Below are 23,397 nucleotides of genomic sequence, written 5' to 3'. Positions count from 1 at the left end.
ACCGCCAAACCCTTGTGCTTGGGCACCTCGTCAACAAGGATGGCATCCGCCCTGATCCCCAGAAAACAGCAGCTGTTGAAGCGTTCAGTGCACCGCGCTGTGTCAAGGAGCTCCGTAGTTTTCTGGGGCTTTGTTCCCATTTCCGCCGATTTATTCCTAAATTTGCCGACGTTACGTATCCGCTGACATGCCTGCTACGAAAGGACACCCCCTTTGAGTGGACTCCGGAGTGCGACTCTTCTTTTCGTCAGTTGAAGTTCCTGCTGACGTCACGACCGGTTCTTCAACACTTCAGTCCTTCAGCTCCGACAGAACTCCATACGGATGCCAGTGGCATAGGTATTGGTGCCGTCCTAGTTCAACGCTACGGTGACCGCGAACACGTGATCGCATATGCAAGCCGCTCATTAAGTAGGCCCGAGCAGAATTACACTGTGACGGAACAAGAATGCCTCGCGGTAATATTTGCGGTTCAGCGGTTTCGTTCTTACCTGTATGGACGCCCCTTTACAGTGGTCACCGACCACCACTCATTGTGTTGGCTTGTGAATCTTCGTGACCCTTGTGGCCGCCTTGCGCGCTGGGCGCTCCGACTGCAAGAATACAGCTTCACCGTCTCTTATAAGAGTGTCGACGGCACGCTGATGCGGACTGTCTCTCGCGTATGCCACTTAGTACCACGGACTGTGACGCCGACGACTTCGATCACCTCGTGGCTTCTGTGTCGCCGCGTTTTCCAGACTTCGACTGCTTCAAAACCGAACAGCGAAAAGACGATAAATTAACACCGCTCTTCACCGCTACGACCGCCTCGACGACAGCAAACCATTTCTGTGTACGTGATGGACTCCTCTATAAGAAGAACTTTTCCAGCACTGGCGCACGTTTTCTCCTAGTGGTGCCGGAGAGCCTTCGCACAGCGATTCTGAGTGCTATGCACGACGACCCTACGTCTGGCCATCTAGGTTCGGCGAGGACGCTCTACCGGATTCAGGAACGCTTTTATTGGCCTGGAATGCGACAATCTGTTGAGACGTATGTGGCCAGCTGCATGCAGTGTCAGCGCCACAAACGGCCATCTACTGCTCCAGCAGGTCTTCTGCAGCCGATCCCACCTCCAAGCACGCCTTTCCAACAAGTGGGCATTGACTTCGTAGGCCCATTTCCAAAATCAGCCAAGGGAAACCGTTGGATAGTTGTTTGCGTTGACTACCTCACACGCTACTGCGAGACGACGGCCGTGCCCTCCGCAACTGCCACTGACGTTTCAACATTCCTGCTGCAATATGTGATCCTGCAACGTGGTCCGCCCCGCGTGATCTTCAGCGACCGTGGATGACAATTCACAGCGGACGTCGTAGAGGAGCTGCTTCGTTTGTGTGATTCCCACTTGTGTCACTCGACACCATACCATCCACAAACGAATGGGCTTACGGAGTGTACCAACCGAACAATTGTAAACATGCTATCTATGTACGTTTCATCCGACCACAAGAACTGGGATGACGTACTGCCTTTTATCACATACGCGTTCAACACCGCCAAGCACGAGACCACCGGCTATAGCTCTTTCTTCCTGCTGTACGCACGGCCACCCCGGTACACAATCGACACTGTTTTCCCCTTCTGCAGTCACGAAAATCCCACTGTCGCCGAGACTCTCTGCCTCGCCGAAGAAGCTCGTCGTATTGCTCGTTTGCGCACTTTGGCATCGCAGGACAGATCAAAAGCACGCTACGGCATTCGCCACCGTCCGGTAACCTATCGCCCTGGTGATTTAGTTTGGCTGTGGACTCCAGTACGGAAACGCGGGTTATGCCAAAGGCTTTTGGCCACCTACGATGGACCGTTTGTGATTATTAACAGACTCATGGAAGTCACGTATAACATAGCTCGCCTCACGGCGAGTGGTAGAAGAGCTGCCAAGACACAAGTGGTCCATGTCGCCCGCTTGAAATTGTTCACGTCAAGACACATGGATTGACTCGCCCGGCGGGCTTCGTCTGCAACGAGAGGAATGTTACGCATGAAGAAAACGAAGACCAGTGAATGTGCTTGCGGTCTCGAGTGGAAGAAGAAAGAAGAGAACCTCAGTTGATAAACCAGCTGACCGCTCTTGCACTCACCTTCGCAACTTAAAGTAAATGGTCCCCTTCATCCGTAAGGGTTATAAACGGTCTCCTTCGCGCGTAACAATATTATCCATTCATTGCCAAGAATTACGTGGTAGGGAAGCTGCCTTGTAATACGAGTTGCGTGCGCATACTGCCGGCGCATGCGCGACTAAGCCGCCTATGTGTTTTTAAAAATGCGCATGCGGATGAGGACTCGGCGTTGAGATGCATCCGGTAAATTTATGTAATTAGTGCTAAATGTAGCCAGCATTGTTACGGATCCAGCAGTGGAGCACTCAAACCTTTGCTTGCGCGAGTCAGCTGATGCGATAAAGCTTTCTTCTCCATTGACTGCTGTGGCGAAGTAACATCAGAATTTTTTATGTGTAGCCAGAGAAATATGGAATGTCTTCAGGCCAACTAATACTTCCGAAACCGTAGCGCAGCACGACCGGAGCCATAGCTGCTAGATTTGAGAGGCAGGCTGCTATGCAAGCATGACAACAGACCACAGCGCAACCATATGGCGCAACCGTTAAAGAAACACACGTGCTCGCTGCGACACACTGTGAAAAATATATAAAGCTTAAAAAGCTTCTTTCGTCTTTTTTTCACTTGATGGTGCTAGTTTCTTTACGAAAACTGTCCGCTTGAAGCGACGGGAAAACGGAAACATACCAACTATAATACGGCCGCGCACGTGTGTGTCGTCTTGTCGAGAGGCTGGAATATGCCGCGTTTCGTCGCCAGGGCGGTGTGCAACGCACTCTTTTCGACGCGCCGCCTATCCAGCGCTGGTTCCCCACATCGGCTATTAATGAGCCGATTTGAAAAATTTTTGTGGAAGAATGTTGCCTTGAGGACACATAACAACTTCCAGTATATAAACAAAATTTGCTATGGGGCCTGGTCACCGTGTCGCAAAAGAATCTGGTGTTGGCGTTAGACGCCGTTTTGTTAAAAATCATTCCGAACCACAACAACGCGGGCCCTTCGCATGGCACAGAAGCATTACCGAACTAATTGGATTCCTCAAAGTAATATGCCTCAGAAAAATCGTGAAGTATGACCTAAACACAACTTACAGACATGACAGCATCGGACTGTAATTTGAATATACAGAAAACATAATTCTGCTACATGAAAACTCGAACACAAACCCCTTTTCCAGCGTTTCTACCATTCATAGAGGGGCGCGGCCCGCTGGGTTCCTTGCAACAACACCATCCAGATGGCGCTTGCCTCTGCGCATCCGCAAGAAAGCGGTGGTTGCAGGGAAGCATTACAAGCAGTCGGGAATCAATTGCATTCCACTTTTAAAGGTGAAGCTTAAGTGCCCCCCAAATTTTTTTTGCAGCTGATTAAATTAGACTGTGGAATCAAACTCCATTGTGACTGCCTCTGATTGTGATCACTTCTGCTCTGCAGTGCATGTGACTAGAAACAAATGTTTGCCCTTTTCACAGGATGCAAGTGTAATTGGTTGATTGGCAATTGGTGCAAGTTAATTGCTATCATTACAAAAACTGTAGACAAATTAAAAAAAAAGATTGATGAACTCATGATAAACCCATAAAAGTTGCCACGTAGGTAGCTAGAGGTCGGCACTTTGTGTCTCTCACTTGCTGGCATGTGCCTTGTTTATTTCTTGCATTGTTATACTTGAACTGTGTAGATACAGTTTACACCACTGATAAATTAACTGCTTTAGTGCAGGATCGAATACATAAAACACAATTTCGCAGACTGCTATTTACCCTCCCACAGAACTCAATGTATACACATTGCCCTTATAGAGTTAAACCTCAATATAACGAAGTCGGTAACATCGGCCCTAGTCGGTAAAACCATTATAGATATGCCATGCCTCTAACATAAGACGCGTATCTTCATTCTTATGCCTGCACAATATCGCGCATTCATCTAACTCTGGCATGCAGTTACAATCTTGGCAATGTAGTAATTGTAACTGCACGCCAGAGTTAGATGAATGCGCGATATTGTACAGGCATAAGAGTGAAGATACACGTCTTATGTTTGAGGCATGGCATATCTATAATGGTGGAAGTGCATGCATGAGTCAGCCTTCGATTAACTTTACGTAAGGAAGAGATTAAGTGCTTTAAAAGTTATCTTTCACGTAGACCGGCACATGTACTCGACTGACACGTGGTGATACCATTCCTGAGCTTGTGCAGATGAGTTTTGTGTCTTCTTTCTTTTTTCGCCTCAGTGCTCCCTTTAGTTGATAGTCGGCGTTCGTGTTGTCCACTTCTCTACTCTTGTGTCCTCTCTGCACGCCTCACCTCTTTTTTGCACTCTGAAGCTTGTTCTGCCAGGACGCTTGATGGGGATTTACCGCTGTGATTGCGTGAGGAATAGTGAAAACACTACGTGTTAACCAACACATACGCAATAAGCCGGTACGGTTTATGCTGATACAAAACGCATTACGTTCAATGGCTGCTGAGTCGGGGATTTGACTTTGCTACCTTTAAAACGAAACTACTGTTTAGGCGGGTACGGTTTAACAAGGTTTTACTATATAAGCTGTACCGCACCAAAATAACATTTTTGAAAGGCTGTGCAGATGTAAAATGTGTAGACCAAGAAGCCATGTGTCTTTGGGAGTTGAAGCACATCACTGGGATGTGCCTTCGCATTCGTTGACGAGGTGGTTCCTCCGCTTTTCAACTGCCATACAGCGACTGCGAAACATTTCACTGATTCTGCACCAAACTGCAACTCTGGCCGCTGACTCGTGACAAAACAATACTGGTTAGGCCTTCAGTGGGGCTATTGGGTGGCAGGAAGCTCATTTTTGATAAATGTTTGTGCCCATAAACAAATACATGCTGATCTGGCACGAGATAATGCACACAGGCTGCCCTAACGGCAGTGCACGTGAAGCAGGGTTCACGGGTGATCAGTTGGCAGCTACCGCGAATGCGTATAGCAAGAGTTTGTATATGCATGTACTATCAGGAACAGTGAAAACTTGCATGCGGACAACGTTTCGAACCGATGCATTCACAGAACACAGTTTAAACTGACAGCGTTGTGTAGTCAGGGTTGGATGTGCGATAACTGCATTTCATGACGACACCGATCGCGATGTGTGAATGCGAAACGGACTCGCGGCCTCAACAGATCTTTCTGTGGTTATGGAGTTATAAAAAAACCAATGAATTGATTTTACCGTAAAAATTGATTTTTACGGCCCTCCCAATAATTGAGACATTTTTTCGACCCCATCTATGTCTGAAAAATCAGTTGGCGAGTTTATTTACTTTCTGCATTCAAACTGAAGAACCAAAGAGCGACAATGTGCTCGCGTTCAGTGTGGATCGCATGCCACCTGGTAAGTGGCTGGAGAAAATCCCCGTCACCTAGGCAACCCCTGCGCGCCCGCTCAGCATTTCCCCCCCTCCATTCTTTGTTCATTCGCTTCATGTCTTCTCCTCCGCATCGTCCTCGTCACTGTCTCTTTGGTCTGCGTGCGACTTTGAGAAACATGTTCACTGCCTCGCTTGTTGGTGGTAACCAGCAACTGCATAATAACCAATATTTCGTTTCGCATAGCTGCAAAATAAGCAATAAGCATATACACTGAGTTCTATAGGAAGATGAACAGGAGTCGTAAAAGACCGTATTATATCCGGTCCAGCACCACAAGCAGTTACATTATAAGTGGTTTGAGCTGTAGTGCAGACATTCGTGACTCCGTCGACTTATGTAATAGGCAGTCTATGCTGAAGCTAGTTTTTTTTTCTCTGCAGGAAGGGGGCAGATGCAGAGTTTTGCCTCCCTTCATTATTGGTCTCAATATTTATGTACGAACTTATCAAGAGAAGTACTAAATTACCCACCATGTTATATACTGCATTTGCATAAACAAATTTTCATCAGCACAAACTGAGCAAGGTCAATGGTTGCAGCTGCTCACTTGCCTCCTGCTGTCTCCCTGCCGACCTGCTCCTCTGGTGGTGGGAAACTGGCTGCACTGGCCGGCTTTTGCCCAGTGGGAGGACATCATACTGTGCACACAACAGGGGAAATAGCTTCATTAACGGGTGATGAAATGGTTCAACAGTGCCGTAACTCTTTCCACATATCTTGTCTCTATAATTTAACCCTTTAACGGTCAATGACGTAAATATACGGCGCCGCAAACAAGTGCGAAAATGGTCGATGCCGTATATTTACGGCACCATCTGTACGCTTAAAAAGTGCGCCAATTTCCTAACTTTTCCTTTTCTTTCATGTGCTGCCACTATGTGGGGATACAGGAAATTTATTTCGCGCGCCTCCCTCTCTCAGTTTTTGTTGCATGGTTTGTTTTAGCGCTAGTTTGCTCCCGCGCATATATATACTACCGCTCACGCATTGGCGCACGTGCGTGTGGGCAGCCATTTGGATTCTGTTTCGCGGGCGGTTTCGGCTTTTTGTGCTTGCAAAAGTGATGGCTATCTCGTTACTAATCGCTCAAAGGGCGACCACTTGCTTCTCGCTCGTTTAGTGCTCACAGGGGTGCGAATAGGAAGGATGCTGCCGTGCATGCGTTTCCGTTTCTTTTCTTTTTTTTGAGACTCACAAAAACGAATTGCCCTAGCTGGTTGGCGATAAGATGAAGATTAGCGGAAGTTTGTCACACATGTTGCTTTTTTTGATGGGCACACAACCAAACAGTTTTCTTGAGTGCGCACACCTACGCAGTTCGACTGCGCTATGGACGTACATATTAGTGTAAGAGCAGGAACATTTGAGACTTGCGAAATATTCTCGTTTGTGGATTTTCAAAGCCTAGAATTCTGTGCATAAAAATGCATCAAATTTTTAATTCTGATAAGTTTATTTCCTTTTTTATTGTTGTCATTCATGAATGAAGAGCGCATATATACCAACGCAAAATATTTTTTTCTCACGTTACGGTCACCCTAGAAAAATTACGGTAAGTTTTTTCCGAAATAAGTCCCTAAGAAGAATTGGAATCTGCAATAAAATAAATCGACCCTGGGTGGTCGCATATGGCAAAAAAAAAATCGACCCTCAAAGGGTTAAAGGAGTACTGACACACGTTTTTGAAGTTGTAGAAGCTGTACCACAGGCTCCTAGCAAATAAAAGGATGAGACTTAAAAAGGTATGAAGGTTGGGAAAGACTTATACTTTATTTAGTACTAAACTTGGACTTGAATTGCCAGCCTGTCGCAATCAGCATTGTCATGATGTCACATTACAGAGCAAAGATTGCTAACATTGTGCATCAATAGGGGTAGGCGTGAATATGTTGCTAATCATAGACGGACAAGAGTGCTGGACCTTTGGGCCCGCGTGTGGCGGCCATGGTCAATTACAAAAATACACAGCCGGTGTATCACAACGGCATGACACACCACCTCCTGGGTCTCGAAACCAAAACTGGTTCATGTACTCTTGTGCTTCCCAGTATTTTTATAGGTTTTGGAACTTCATTTCATACAAGAAAAAAGAAGTGACAAGTTGAAAATGTTGCGTCAGTACTCATTTAAATGTCTGCTTTGAACAGCTAATCCATTACAACTAGGGCCGATTTTCGGCGTCTCAGGCGCTGCAACAAGTGCGTTGAACACTGACTCCACAATCAAAAGTTTGTGGAATAAGCTCTGCCATATATATATATGTAGCTAATTAAATTCAGAACGTCTGTTTCATTTTCAGATGTTCAGAATTGTGAAAATACTGTGAAATAAATGATGCCTTAAGAATTGAGATCATAGATTACTATATGGTAATACAATGAGTATTTCCAACTGACTATTTTATGGCAGGTACTTTTTATGTACAAATTGTTTTATTTATGGAAGGGGTTTGTTAAGTAGTCAGTCTTCATTAATGATATTATCACATCATAGAAAAACAGCCAATCTTTATTTGACACAAGCATTGAGCCTGAGTCTTCAACCGTCAACTGAAGCGCGAGCGCGTGCACACACGCATGCACGCACACAAACGCACGCATACACATAGAGAGAGAGAGAGAGAGGAAAAAACAACAAGCACCAGTGTTTGGATTGAAAGGTCTTCATCTGATTCTTCACTGGTGTCTGTTAAAACAGCTATATGCACGGGGACAGAAGTGTCTTCATCTGGTTTCTAATTTGGCGGCACCTGTTGCAAGATGTGGCAATATGCTATAAAACTTTGCTAATTAAAAAAAATAATTTAGACTATAAACAACTCACACGAGAACACAAGAAATGTTAAGAACAAGTGCCACTGGCCTATCAACTCTTTCTAAGCTAATTTAGACTTGCCTTTTGGTCTGTGCAAGTACTGATAAGCATTATTCAATATGTGTAATGTGAGAAACATTGTACAAGCTGTCGATGAAAGGTGATCCTACTGCAACCCACACACTCGCACCAAACTTGTCAGCTGCACTGAGATGAATGATTAGTCGTGCACCTTGGTTTGTTCAGGACGAACCAACAGGGAGGTGAGTACAGCTGTGAAACGTCTATTTGAATGAAGATATGTATGTCATGCTGCTACAAGTGCTTATTACTGCCAATGGATGACAAGAATTGCAATTTCAACAGAGGTTTCATGTGAACCAGAAACAAGGGTAATAAAGTTCTTTGGGAAATAAAGATATATGCTAATTCAGTAAGCTTATCTTTATTTATTTAGGCCCATTTAATAATTTGGCTTGGATAATTTGGACACGTTTCCTGATTTTGTGAAATCTGAATTAAGAGTACCAAGCTTGAGCAGTATTCATTCAATTAACACCACATATAGTCAACATCATTTTTTGGTTACGCGGTAGGGTGATGTGGGCATCAGGACTGACATTTTGGAGGATGACGATGGAAGTCCCACTCGCTCTAGAGCACTCTCGAGCACCAAGGGTGCAATTGGAACACCAACACACAGCCTGTAATCAGCTGCGTGGCTGGTACACTTTTGACAAAGGGTATTTACTGCAGAAAAAACAGCATGTTCAGCATGGCATGTGTACATGACAAAGTGGAAGAGCTCACTTGGCACTGCCTTCCATGCCGATTTGAGGACACCTTCTCCGCTATGCCCTCGGCCAAGGCAGCACCTGGGAGAGCAATTGAACAGAGGACACAAGGCAAGCCCAGGGAGAGTCCATCAACACTTCTCGAAAGTGTTTTCCACTGGAACAAAGATTTATTCAACTATGGTTTCCAGTTCTACAATGTAATTTTGTCTTGACACATTGGGAAGGTCACTGCAATGTTCGAGGCATTGCACCCGAAAGCTGCACTTATGTGCTGAAATGTGTATGCCAAATTGCATAGCAGGTCATAACAGAGAGGTGCAAAGTTAAAAATAATGAGGAAGCGAAAAATCCAATGTAAAACCAGAAATAAATTTTTTGATCATCATCAACAAAGTGTTTAGACACTCCTACAATGCTTGGCTCTCTACGAGGAAGCCATGCAAGGTGATGATGGAATGTTCAAGTTGAAGTAAAGGCAAACACTGACATGTTGGATTACATGGTGCTGTGCTCACGGTAAATGTGGCAAGTTGTATTGAGTGCATTGACTTCCTTAATTTGACGCTCTGTGCCTGCTACTTTCCTGTCACGAATGGTATGGCACACAGAGGTGTGCATGAGATTGGTGGCGAGAAAGTACTGATCACACAGCAATAAAGAAAAAGAAAGCACAGAACATTGATTAAGATTATTGCGGTGGGACAATATTGTACACAAAGAGCTGCACAGTTTTAAAAAGTGCAAGCCTCTAAATAAAGGGGTCCTGAACCACAACTTTGGGTTGGTGAAAAATCACATTCAGTGAATAACATACGCCGCTGTGTACACAGTCGTACGTGGCGCATGGAGTTCACAAGTGGAGCATGAAGTCGCCTTTTTCGCCTACACCCTCTCTTCAAACAGAGGCCATCTCCTCAGCATTTTTGAAGCCGCTAGCAGCTGCTATATTTTGTCATTTAGCATATTCTCATAGATGGCTGCTATTGGCCAATAGCTGACATCAATCAAGAATGGCATTTTGATCAGTGCGCTTCTTCCTACTGTTGCTGCGTATATTAATTGATGCAGTTAACTAAGCAGGCTCAAGTAAGCAAAATTATGCATTTCGAATTATAATAAGAATTACTGACGTCTAGAAGATGCTGTCTGTTGTTGGCTCACACTAGGCTACGCTCGCCCACGTAGAATGCTCTGGCCACACTGCTTATCAGAAGCAGGGGGGGGAGGGGGCAGGGGGGGGAGGGGGCAGTGAGGGGCTGTCATAGCAGTAAAGTTTTGCTAATCTTAATTAGTTTTCAACACTCAACTTCCCTCGACCCAAACAATACTTCGGCCCAGACCGCACATAAGCTATGCCTGCCGTGCCTCACACGGGACACAAGCCAGCGTGCACTCACTCCCACCTGCTCTGGGCTCGACACCTTGGCAGACATCGCTTTGTATTTCACTATTTAACAAACTTCGTAATGCGCAATTTGGATTTGTATCCCAGTAGAGCAAAGCTGGTTTGCACCCCGTAGCACGGCCAGACTGATGCACACAAACAGAAGCGTGCACTCCAGCCTTGCCATGCACATAGCAACCACGCACATAGTTAGGGTGGCTACTACTTTGTGCATAACTGCATCTGTTGCCTAACGTAAATACTGCATTTGCTGTGGGGTGCTACCTTGAGCCCACTCACCGTCGAGATATGTTGATAACTATGTGCTTTGATTGGTCCATGTCAGCGATAAGAGCCCGCCCAAGTGGCCAAATTGTACTAGAACAGGCATAGCCGATCTCGAGTACGCAGCGTGCTCTTGCACATACTCCAGACCAGCCATGGGACAGGCCGTCTGCTTCTCAAATTGCACACCTTCAAGATGCGTTGCCTTAAGGGGAAGTATTCTCGGAAGATCACCTTCTGTGATACTATTGCTTTCTTGTGACGTAGTACACGGCGCGTTGTATGATTTGAGTGGTCTAGCTCAACCAGCCAATCAGTGTGCACTGTAAGTTATATTTCTGAAAGTGACCATCCGAGAGAACGTCCCATGTTCGAAGCTCACTATGTTACGAATCTCTTGAACACGAGTACGGAGTGCGGCATTCATCACTGAGCTGATGTACGTGCTGCATACATACTTGCAAGAGAAGATGATGTTTCATTCAAGCCTCGTAAATTGTATGATTGCTATAGAGATAAGTGCTAAAGAAAAGGTGCTACTCATGCCACTTGGTACCAGAAAAAACAGCCGCATGCAGGTATCAGTGCACTATAGCACAGCAAAGTGACGACCAACGTTACTACAATAACAGCATCCGGAAGCATGTATGCGTTGCCAACAGCGCCCATCATTTGCCGCTGAAATAAGTAACACAACACTGAAGCCAGTTGACGTAATGTCATAGGCAGGACAGCGTAACCAGCACTGCCCAGGTCCTTCGGAACAGAGGACACTAAGGAGGAATGAAAAACATAAATGTTGGGGTTGCAGTATGTATGCTCGTACTAGGTCTTGCTGAGAAATTTTTTCAGAATATATTCCTTGGAGGCACAATACTCCTCCCAAGGCATTTTTGAGGTTTCAGAGAAAGGTGGTTCAGGGCTCTTTTACATTCTGCAAGATGGCAGGTTTTACACTTATGTCTCTAAAATGTTATTCATTTAAGTCTGTATGCATCAACCTGTGAGGTTGAAAGTTGCAAGGAAGCGTTAACTTTAAATGACACTGAATAACACACGTTTCCAAGGCCCAACTGAAGGAAGCCCAAGCTCACCTATGTTTGGATTTTGCCGTATGTCAACTACCTCCAGGACAATGTTGTTGACCAGCAGATTATGTAAGGCAGAGGCACCAGCATTGCCAACACTGCAGCTCTGAAGGTCAAGTGCTGTCAGAAAAAAAAAAAAAGTAAACATTACAGCGGATTCCAAATAAACAACATTTGCTTAAACGAAATCATGGTTTCAACTTTGGTTGGCCGCCCACAGGCACAATGTTAACAAACCTGGGCTAAACAAAGTGCACGTTTTGGTGAATGCCAGTTAAGCGGAACTTGAACCGAAACTAGCATCTACCTCATCCCATGCATAGCCATGGCTGCACTGGAAAAGCAGATGTGCATCAACCTGCCCACAACTACCTTCCTCCTGTGCGCTTGATCGCTGCCCTCCCCCCTTGCTTGCATGGGAAGATGGCACTTGTCAAGCTTCTAGGCCCACCTTCGCACACTTTCACTTACGCCCAAAGCATACTATGTGCGTGGCGCGATAGGATCGTGTCACACCTCGACTATATACAGAACATGCTGCTGCTCCCCTTTGGCGGATGCTCTAGATCACGCAGCTTGCAATTTGAAAGGTGCGGACGCAAGCAGCCGCTTGTAATTGAACCATCTGCGTGCACAGAACTTTCTATTTATTGTCTCTATATTTCTTTGCGGCAGCAGTAAAATTTTTGTTATAATGATATCTTCTATAAACACACTTTGTTATACTGAGGTTGTAAACATATATTGTTCTATGGACAATAATTTATCAAATATTAAATACTTTACTACATTGAGCACGTTGTTATATTGAGGTTTAACTGTAGCAGGTCTTCTGAGCAGTTGACTCGAGGACTTCACCCACAAACATAATGTTGGCATTATCATAGTATTACTATGTGCAAGTTTGGCTACCCACCCTTGAGGCAGAGGTTATCTGTGAGAGCTTCAGCCAAGGCACAGATGCCCTGGTCTCCCAGTGGGTTGCGACACAGGCTGAGTCGTCGAAGGCCGCGCAGCGAGTCAAGTGCCAGAGCTCTCTGGCGCAGCACACCCTGCCACAGTGCCCCCTGGCGACCAAGGCTTTGTTGCCGCAGGAGCCAGTTCAGCAGGTCAGCCTCACTGCTGCCCAGTCGGCAGTCACAGAGGCTGAGTACACGCACGCTCTCTTTCTCACACAGGGCACGGCAAAGCACTGCAAACGAAGGGCACTTCGAGTGAGCCCACCCTGGCCATGTACAGCTACGGGGGTGGCACAAGAGCACCACTGAAGCTACAGTTGACTTCAACATTTCCTCATGAAATCACACCCTTTACTGCTATAGAAATAACCCGCTTCTTGGTCCAAACTATTACTGCTGATGGCCCTAGACATGGTTAGTTGATAATGCCCGTGCATGGGAATGTAGGAGTTGAGTGATCTGTCACTACAGGGTTGCATGTGACAGCACTTGTTCCCCTACCACGACCTTACAAAGAGCCTCCTTTTCTGTGTTGTCATGCTGACCCCCTTTACAATTACATTTGAAGGCATAAAACCAGATGCTTTTGCTACAGACTAGTCAATTGATCAACTGGCCAAGTACTTGTCAGCCCACTGCCACATACAGAGCAGGCTCTAGCACACCTAGAAATGTAAATGCTGGGAAGAAATTCAAAAAGATTGGGAAAAAAAGAAATAGAAGAAAAAAACAACAACATGCTCTTCAGTTTTTCTTTTTCATACAGAGAAAGTGCAAAAGAAAAAAAAAGAACAAGACAACAATTTGCATGTGCAGTCAACTTACAGTTGCCATTCTCTGCAGTGCAGCATACTATTCAAGAAACAATGATGACAGTTTTCAAGTGTCTACATTACATACAAGCTTTCACTTTCGTTTTGAAAATGTAACATAGCTTTTAAATGTAGCAGAATACAGGATGTCCTTTGGGTTTTGGTCCAGGACTCGCTTCTGGAACTATGCGAAACATATTGAACCGTCAACTTGGTGGCAAGACTTTTGCATTAATCAACCGCTGACACCTATATACATACACAGTTCTATGCAGATACCTTCGTAATCTGCCAGTTAGGAAGAAACCTGGTTCTTGTTTGGAAATATATTCATAACCAGCTTCGCACCAGGCTCACAAGTAAATGTTTTTGAAAACTCATCTATGTGCAATCAAATTTGAATGTGGAAGCAGCCGCGATCGATATTAATACGAGTGTGTCCAGTGAGAGTGATTTGGAAGCTGAGTGACCTTTTTCTCAGTTATGAGATTAGTAATCTTTCGTAGATGAGAACAAGGTGCTCATTCCATTGTCTGCCTGTTCTCTGCATAATTATGCACATATTTTATGATAATTATTTTTTACTGATGGAATAATAAATATAAGCTATTGTCACTGTAGTTTCAATTTTATTGTGATAGCAATTATATGGACACTCCAGGTGCATTCCTGCTGTCACCGCCACGATGATGCTCAGTATAAAGTTCAAGGGCGTTAGCGTTGCCCCCGCACACCGTATGCTGTATGTGCAAGTGAAAGCGTGCTAGGGTGAGCTGACAATTGTGGCTAAATCTTTTGTGCACGCAAGGGAGGAAGGAGGGGAGGAAGCACACAAGTTTTCTATCGCGCGCAAGGCAATGGGGGGGGTTCTACTCCGGCAGCTGCTGTGCACGGTGCAGCTGCGTGGGCTCCATCATGGAAGCGATCTGTGATGCCGACAGAGTGCACCGAGTGCTGATAGTTTTGTGTGTGCTGTGTTTTCGCCACTTGGTTTGCGTTGAAGTGAGAGGCTGCACAAAGGTCAATTCACTCGCTGCTGCTGCACTTCCTCACTCCAGTGTTTTGACAGCAAGTTGCCGCGGTCACCGAGTGAGATGTGTTCAAGTTTGCTTGTGCATGCGTGACAGCATGCATGTTAATTTAGTAAGTGAATGTTTAGCAGTTTATACAGCCGATAAAACTACTACCCTTACTTCGTATAGCTGTCTGCTAATCTGCTATAGCAACCAATGATTCGTCTTTCAAGTGAAACTGTGACCTTTTTTCGAAACATTTCTAAAATTACCTGGAAAAATCAGACAGAAACCGGTATTTTTCCTCGTGCTCAAAATTTTTGGAAATTTTGCATCCCTAAGTGCACCACACTCTGTGAGAGGTCAGCTCAAAGACCAAGAGTCACTCAACAGACAGAGGCATAGGAGGACCATCTGTTTAAGATCTCTGTTATAGACGATGTGACCAGGTCAGCCAGACTACCAAGTTGGACAATAAGGTGGTACAGTGGAGGCTGCCAGCTGCTATAGAGAAAAGAGCTGTTCATTGGGTAAAAGGCATTATCACGGCATTTTTCAAGACCCTCATTTGCACTTCTTTGATGCAAAAAGGTTAGTGGTGAAAATGACAGCCATGCTTTACTCTTTCAACTTTGCACCTAAACAGTAGCATCAAGATGTCACAATGGTTACCGCAAATTTTGTGGCAATTTAAAGTAGAATGAGCAAATGCTTTCAGATAAGTCTCTGCTTGCTTTTGAAGGAAATGTACTCTTTCTTTGTTGATAAACATTCAATTAGCCCTAATCAGACATATGCTTGACACTTGCATGTGATGTCACTGTCACATCAATTTCTACCTCACAAAGCACACTATGTAAGCACACACTAGCCGAATTCAATGATGCACTCAATACGTTGGCAGCTTGTCTTGTGGACCTTGTAGCACTGATAAACATGCCAGGATATTGAGACAAAAACATTTTACGGACATGCTATAAATATGCTCTGCTTATTGCTACACTTTAGCAACATCAATGAGGTCACATCAACCATCCAGTAGCATTACTTCACCCTGGCTATCCCAGCAATATAGGAGCAATAGGTAGCTTGAAGAAACAGTGCAAGATTATATGCAGCAAAATGTAACGCACTTTGAAGAGAATTGTCTCGTTTTTTACCTTCCAGACCTTGCTTGCCAAGTGCGCTTCCATCAAGAGTGACAGTTGTAAGGGACGCTGATGTGCAGACACCCTGAAAAGAGGAATGTTTACACACTTTAGTGAGCAGCCATAGCATACCACTGTTATGCATTCCTTAAATGTGCAACTCATTTCAAAGTTTTTTTAAAAACATTAAATTTCAACGCATAAATCAAGGTTATCTAAGTGTTTATAATGACATATGTGCATTGTTTATCTTTTCCTTGTGACCGTTTTTCACCAGTTAACGTATGTTATAATGTTATCGCGCTGCGCAAGACACACCTTCATGCATCGGAACTTCCTCAATGTCGAAGCAATAAAACGACAGACACCAACCAAAAGAAGTACTCAAAAAGGATTAAATCTAAAAGACGTTTCGGCTTCCCTATGGAAGCCTCATTCACAATAGGATGAATGAAAGTTCATGTCAACCCATTATGAACAAGGCTTCCGTAGGGAAGCCGAAACATCTTTTAGGTTTTATCCTTTTTTAGTACTTCTTTTGGTCGGTGTCCATCGTTTTATTGCTTCATGCTTCATCCCGACCACACCGGCTTCGTCAAACCCCTGACTTCATCTTCCTCAATGTTGCCACCGATTCTAGAGCAAAAGAATCTTGCCTCATCAGATTGTGTGCATGAGTTGAATAGTGGCATACATTCTGGAATGAATGCAAGCTGCAGCGATTACGCTGAAATGTACGATTAGTCATGTATAAACAACTGACAAACTTTACAGAAAAGTCAGATTTCGACAACTCACGACTAAATGTGCTCACCGCTATTGTTGTGCCTGTTTATCTGGGCACAAGTTCGCCCAATAAAGATTTCGTTTTGTGACTTGCAGTTGTGCCACTGTTTGCTTCTTCATCGTCACTACAATGTGACAATAATATACTCCATATCGCACTATAAGGCCAGCGACTGTTTCAGAAAATTTGCAGTGCCTTGTCTTGCCTACACATGTTCTGCTACCAAGAAAGTCCTGTGCCTTGAGCACTTTATAGGCCAAGATACCCACTGGCCTTCCCACAGGAGGCTTTGCAAGCTTGTGCAGTGTCATCAGAATGTGACGATAGTCCCCAAAGACTGTTTCTTTGTTTGAACACCCCCCCATGGTCACTATTGTTGTTTCTGCATACCAATTTTCATGTGGCATGGCAAAGTAAATAAGTGCTAAACCACATTAGTACTAGTACCATTATCAACTGGTATGGCTATCTTTGCAAAACCCAGCGCACAAAGAGCAGAGCAAGACACTGGTATTAACCAACATTCACCAATTGATGCAGCTGCAACAAAGGAATGCAGCAGAAGGTGCAAAGAAACACAAGGCTGCTATGAAAGGTGATTCCAATTTCATCTATGTAATCTCGATATCACATGATCTCAGATATTGTTGTATATCTCAAAGCCCAGGTGTGACTATGAAAAATCCCATTATAAAGCTCAAAAAGCAGAAGTATATAGAAAAACTGTTAGACAATGAAATTGACGAGTTGTTTCGAGGAGCCTCTCCCCTTAATTTACAATGAAATTGAAACTGAAAAAAAAAAACTGCAGCTGACAACAACAGACAAAACAATCAACAACCTTAATAAGTGTGTCACCGACTTAGAGGTCCATTATCAGGCCCTCACGCCTCTATGCCAAGACACTACAGACAACATCAACTGAAACAACTAACCTAATCACGGCATTAGAGGCCCGTTTTGACGCCGCCAAAGACAGATCCCGTGGCAATAACCTGATTTTCTACGTAATTTCTGATCCCATTACAAGTGAAACCTTTACTCAGTCTAAAGAATTAATAATTCAGATTATTTACAAACCGACATCAACCCCACAGATATAGGACAGGCACATTGCTTAGGAAAACACACTAAAGATCAGAATCATCCAGTAATAGTAAAATTCGCACATTGGGAAACGAAAGACGCCCTTCTGTGAAAAGGCCGAATGCTGAAAGGAGCAAACTATAGTGTAGCAATCATCCCGCCCTCTACACAAAAAGAATTGACCAAGACTTGCATCCAGAAATGATGTTTTGTTTTCTGCAGACTTTACTAACACATGCAGTTATCTTCCGAAGCGTGAGCTTGTATCTAATATCATATCATCAACGGGCAGCAACTTGGTCATTTCAAAAGAAACTTGGCTACACAATGACGTCACTGATACCGAAGTTTTGGCCAAACTACCTGACTACCAAGTTTATCGAACTGACCGCGTAGGCACAAGGGGTGGCGGTGTTCTTGTAACAGTTCACCAGCAACTTTTGTGTTCGTTTATTAACATTGCATCTAAACTTGAAATACTATGGTTATTATACCATGCATCGCCAATTACAGTGCTTCTGGGGGTTAGCTACAGGCCTCCCCATGGCACTCCTGAAATCTGTGGCGAGCTCAATAACAACTTAAAACAACTTATGACAACCTACCCTAATGCCTCCATCCTCCTTTTCGGCTATTTTAATTTCCCAAACATAGACTGGAGCAACTTACCATATTCTTCAATAGTAGGTCCCCCAGAGGGAATTTTTCTTTCTTTTGTTCAATATTGAAGGTCACATGCCATGGATGACATTTCATGCTGACGAAATTTCATCCACAATCCAGAAGCCTAAGCTATCATCTTCATTTGGCATTGATGAAATTAACTCTAAACTTCTAAGAATCATAAGAGACATGGCTGCATCATACTTGTCCTTACTGTACTCACAGGCACTCTCTTTAGGAAACATGCCAGATGATTGCAAAGTGGGAAATATTGTTCCAGTCTACAACACAAGTAACAGGAATTCGCCATTAAATTATTGACCCATCTCACTAACAAGTGTGCCGTGCGAAATCATGGAACATGTAAACGACTCCCAAATTATTGCCTTCTTGGACTGCAATAACTTTTTTACTTTCCACAACATGGTTTTCGCAATGGTTTCTCTTGCGAAACCCAATTAGCTTTTTTCGTTCATGACTCGCATACTAACCTTGACACCAATGTACAGATTGACACGATCTTTTTGGATTATGCAAAGGCATTTGATATAATATTCCACCGAAGCTTACTGCTAAAACTTCATATGTTTAGCTTGGACCCTAATATCCTATTTTGGATAAAGGAATTTTTGTCTAATCACACACAAATGGTTTTAGTCAACAATAACATAGCAAGCCTCCTCCCAGTAACCTCTGGCATGCCCCACGGATCTGTTCTTGGTCCTCTGTTATTTTTAATGTATATTAATGATTTACCTAAGTGTGTCTCCTGTAATATATGCTTGTTTGCAAATGACTGCGCCATCTAATGCTCTGTCAATAACTCTTCTGACCAAACTGCTCTCCAGAATGATCTTAATAGTGTCTTAGAATGGTGCAGCAATTCGCTGATGACCCTTAATGCCAACAAATGTAAATTTGTGTCCTTCTCCTGTTATCGCAATGCTTTCTTCTTCCCATATACAATTAATAATACGCTGTTAGAACCAGTACAATCCTATAAGTACCTAGGTGTAACCATATCTCATTTATCTTGGCACACACATGTCACTAGTATTATTTCCACAGCCAACAAAACCTTAGGTTATCTACAATGGAATCTACGGGCTGTCCCACCATACGTAAAATTACTAGCATATAAACACGGGGAATGCGGGAGATGGAAATTCAAGACGATGAGCAAAATGTGAACAAGGTGAATGCAGGAGCCAATGTTTCGACAAGTGGACTTGTCTTCTTCAAGGCGACATATGCTTTACGTATGCTTAAGGATACGTCGCCTTGAAGAAGACAAGTCCACTTGTCGAAACGTTGGCTCCTGCATTCACCTTGTTCACGTTTTACTAGCATATAAGTTACTTGTCAGGCCGAAACTAGAATACACATCAGCCATTTGCAAACTGCATCAAGCATATCTCACCAATGCATTAGAATCGGTTCAAAATTGTGCTGTTAGAATCATTAATACCTCATACTCGAAGCAATGAAACGATGGACACTGACCAAAAGAAGTACTAAAAAGGAATCAATCTAAAAGACTCCGTGAACTTTCCTTCAACCCAATGTGAACAAGGCTTCCGTAGGGAAGCCGAGACGTCTTTTAGATTTATTCCTTTTTAGTACTTCTTTTGGTCGGTGTTCGTCGTTTCATTGTTTCATGCTTCATCCCGACCAGACGGGCTTCCGTCGAACCCTCAACTTCATATCTCATACTCATACCCTGTCAGTGTTTCATCCCCGAAATCCGAAACCAGCTTGTCAATGATTGCATGTTGGCGTTGCATTTACAGTCTTTCCCTGTACCACAAGTTGTTCTTTTCTTCCCTTAATCAAGAGCCTTACATCACAGCAGCAGCACACATATCTCATCGCACCATCCATCCACTACAAGTAGCATGCCCAAGTACTCGAACAACCACCTTCACTGCCTCCCTTTTTCTTCCGAACCGCTACAGACTGGAATGGCCTTCCCCCTCCCAACATCGCTACTAGCACTTGTCCATCTTCATTTATAGAACTTGTAAGTGACCATGTTGTTAAATGGTTATTTCTCACAATGTTTTTGCTGTTTTATAAAAAACCACCCCTTATGTAATGCCCCTGTGGGGGACTTTTAAGGTAATACAGTGAAACTTCACTTGAACGAACTTCAAGGGACCCCAGGGAAAAGTTTGTTAAAGTGAAAGTTCACTAAACTAAAATAAGCACATGTGCGACAGCTTGTTGCTGTTATGTAAAAACAAAAGAACTGGTGGTCAAATTGTTTATCAACACATTTATTTGTCACTCTGCTCAAGTTCCGCTAATTAGCACTTTGCAAAGAACACTGTGATCTTCTGCTGCACTTTAGCACTGCAGCAAGGTTGAACTGAGCCACTGTCTAAGCACTCGAGAACCTTCTCTGGCACAGCGAGCTGCTGGGCAGCAAAGGCTTTAACTTATCCCAGGGCGATTAGTGCCTCTTTGGCAGATATATTTGGCGCTTCGTCATCACTGGTAGAATCTTCCTTGTCTTCGCCTTCTTCAGGTAATGCACTTGCTACAATATCTTCTGTAGTGAGTGCAGCGCATGTCTCCAACATGGTGTCACAGGCGGCATACTCCTCAAAAGACAAAGGGCTATCTGCGCCTAGCCTTTCTGACAATTCCTGTCAGCCACCTGGCTCACTGTTCTCTTCATCAGTGCCATGGTCCTCTGCTTTGAGATTGGTGTCCACAGCAGTTCAGTTTGCTGCATGCAGACCATGCAGCAATTTGCCAGCAAGCGGTAACGCAGTAATGGAGCGCGGTCGGCGCGGTTCTCAACGTAAAAAAGCGTGGCAAAAAGGGCGGTTTATACTTGTTGAAGTGCTCAGTATGACCTAGGAGACATGGCATGGCACCTCGGAAACTGTTCATAGAAGTGAAATGCGCACTGCACTGAATTTCGTTAAACTGAAGGGCATTTGTGTAGGGTTCAATGGCGCGACGGTGGGGGTTTTAAAAAAAGTTCGTGCAAGTGGTATTTTACTGTAAACTGAACTGAACTGAACAATCTGTCATATCGTGGCAGTACTTTGAAATGTGTTGAAATAGAGTTTTCTAGAAACAGGCCACACCGCCATGTTAATTTCACGTTAGGCTCAGTGTTGTACATGTCTATGTCAAAGACAGTGCTAGCTAGGTGCCTACGACTGTGAATCTTTGTCACCAATGGAAGTTAAAGAGAGAAAAGAACAGATTAATTGGATTTTAGGCAGACTTGAATGCAGGAAACTCATTCACCTGGCATCACATGACTAGCACCCCTGAGCACACTACCAGCCAAGCATGCCCCAGTTATTTCAGCACCAGTCAACAAATTCATATTGACACAAGCCTCAGGCAGACTGCATGAAGTCCACAATGTTAATGCAATTGCCTATGGCTTCACAGCTGTTTGCCACACCAAGCACAATGCGCCTTTGTCAAAGTGCTGCATGCACAACATATGTAATGCCAACATGACACAGGGCCAGTACAATGCAGCGATTCCTTAAGCACAGTTACATTCTTTTCTTATCATTCACTGCTCACAACTTGATCTTGGTGATAACATAGGTGGGGCACCATTTGGATCACTGGCAACGCATGAAAAAAAAAAAATTGGAGTAGAATTGTTGCATTATGTTGTCCCAGGTTTGCTGATACTCATACCAAATGATGCACGCAACATGTCATTCATAAACGAGCTATTTTGCATGCCATTAAGCATGAAGAAAACATGAAAATAACCTTATCATGTAGACCAAGCTAGCCATACCGCTGACAGTTCTTGTAGGTGAACCAGCGAGAAGGGAAAGCCAATGAGCCCCAGCGACCTAAGCCGAGTGTTGTTCTTCAGCTGCTCGGACAGGGCTAAGCAGAATGTCTTCAGCATCTCTGGTGTGAAGAGCGCAGGCACATGGATGCCGTGCTGCATCTTCTGCACGAGTTGCAGGCGGCCAACATCAGCTGAAAGGAAAACACCCTTAAAGGCAAACTGCAATGAAATTATAAAAAGAGTAGCTTGAGGGAGTTTGATGATGATGACAGAGATGATCATGAAATAAGTTTTTTTAGGGCAGCAGCCACACAAGCTATTTGCCCTCAAATAAAAGAACGGAGTCATGGGTACGCCTCTCACTTTGATTAATCGCTGAAAATTCCAACGTAGTAAACAGTCGATGCTAGGGTTTGTCGTCCGTAAACTTGGCGACAGAGAGGGAGTGTGCGGTTCGTGAGCTCGTTTTTCATTTGTTGAAGAGAATATCTGCCCTACTAAAAATGCTTTACGCAGTAGTCTTTTTCCTGATTGAGAAGCAGCGATGAACCTAGCACGTAGCATTTTACAAAGCTCTTAATGCCATAGCCAAGTGCAAAGCGATTTGTAGGTAATTAGGCAGTAAAAAGCTCACAAGTGTGAAGAAAACCATCCCGTCTAACGATCACATACCGATGAGCTCGGGGTAGTCGCTCAGAAATGACGATTTGAAGACGACAGCCTCCAGACTTTTGTCCAAACGGATAGCTTGCAAAAGCGGCTTCCATTCATCGGCCCGAATTATGTCCACACACAGATCGAGCGAGGAATCATTGGGAATTTTCGGCAACAGAGTGCGACGACTGCACACGTAAAACTTGTTGCACTGTTCCTTGTAAACAGTTCTAAAACTGGGCACTGCGGCTGAGCGCCCCGAGTGGTTTTTATGTAGCTGAGCAGCACAGTCAGCAGACATTTCGAGACATAAACCGCCCGCGCACACAACACGATAACTCAGATTTTCCACCAAAGCAACGATTCAAGCAAACCGCGACACACATCACAATAAGCGTCGATGAGGTTTACGAACATGACATTAAAGGAACACAGACATACGTAGAGACGCGCCCGCATCGGCGTAAAATATATAACAAATATATTTTGTCATTTTTTCTGAATAAAAAAACAAGTTTTTTTTTGCTATCTAAAGACTTAATTAACTCAGCAATTACAGCCAAGAACAAATTAGTAACGTAATAAACGTAAGAGGTACACGTCACTGAGCACG

At 44.1% G+C, this 23,397-nt stretch overlaps 1 protein-coding gene across 2 annotated transcripts in view; it reads right to left on the bottom strand.

The window, feature by feature from the left end:
• The window catches only part of LOC142582185 (uncharacterized), a 60,743-nt gene that overhangs the window by 22,000 nt on the left and 15,346 nt on the right, over window positions 1–23,397 (bottom strand). Inside the window, exons 1-7 of one of the 2 annotated variants that reach the window (XM_075691594.1) lie at window positions 22,803–23,233; window positions 22,131–22,321; window positions 15,826–15,898; window positions 12,798–13,073; window positions 11,888–12,001; window positions 9,138–9,202; window positions 6,065–6,151 (exon numbers count right to left, since the gene is read on the bottom strand). In XM_075691594.1, coding sequence (XP_075547709.1) covers window positions 6,065–6,151; window positions 9,138–9,202; window positions 11,888–12,001; window positions 12,798–13,073; window positions 15,826–15,898; window positions 22,131–22,321; window positions 22,803–23,085 — 1,089 coding nt within the window. In that variant the 5' untranslated portion in view covers window positions 23,086–23,233. Of the gene's footprint in view, window positions 1–6,064; window positions 6,152–9,137; window positions 9,203–11,887; window positions 12,002–12,797; window positions 13,074–15,825; window positions 15,899–22,130; window positions 22,322–22,802; window positions 23,234–23,397 lie in introns of those variants that run through there. The other variant, XM_075691595.1, reaches the window with a different exon arrangement.

The sequence above is a fragment of the Dermacentor variabilis genome, chromosome 5 (genome assembly GCF_050947875.1).
Source record: "Dermacentor variabilis isolate Ectoservices chromosome 5, ASM5094787v1, whole genome shotgun sequence".
NCBI lineage: Eukaryota > Metazoa > Arthropoda > Arachnida > Ixodida > Ixodidae > Dermacentor > Dermacentor variabilis.
This window is presented reverse-complemented; position numbering and strand designations above follow the sequence as displayed.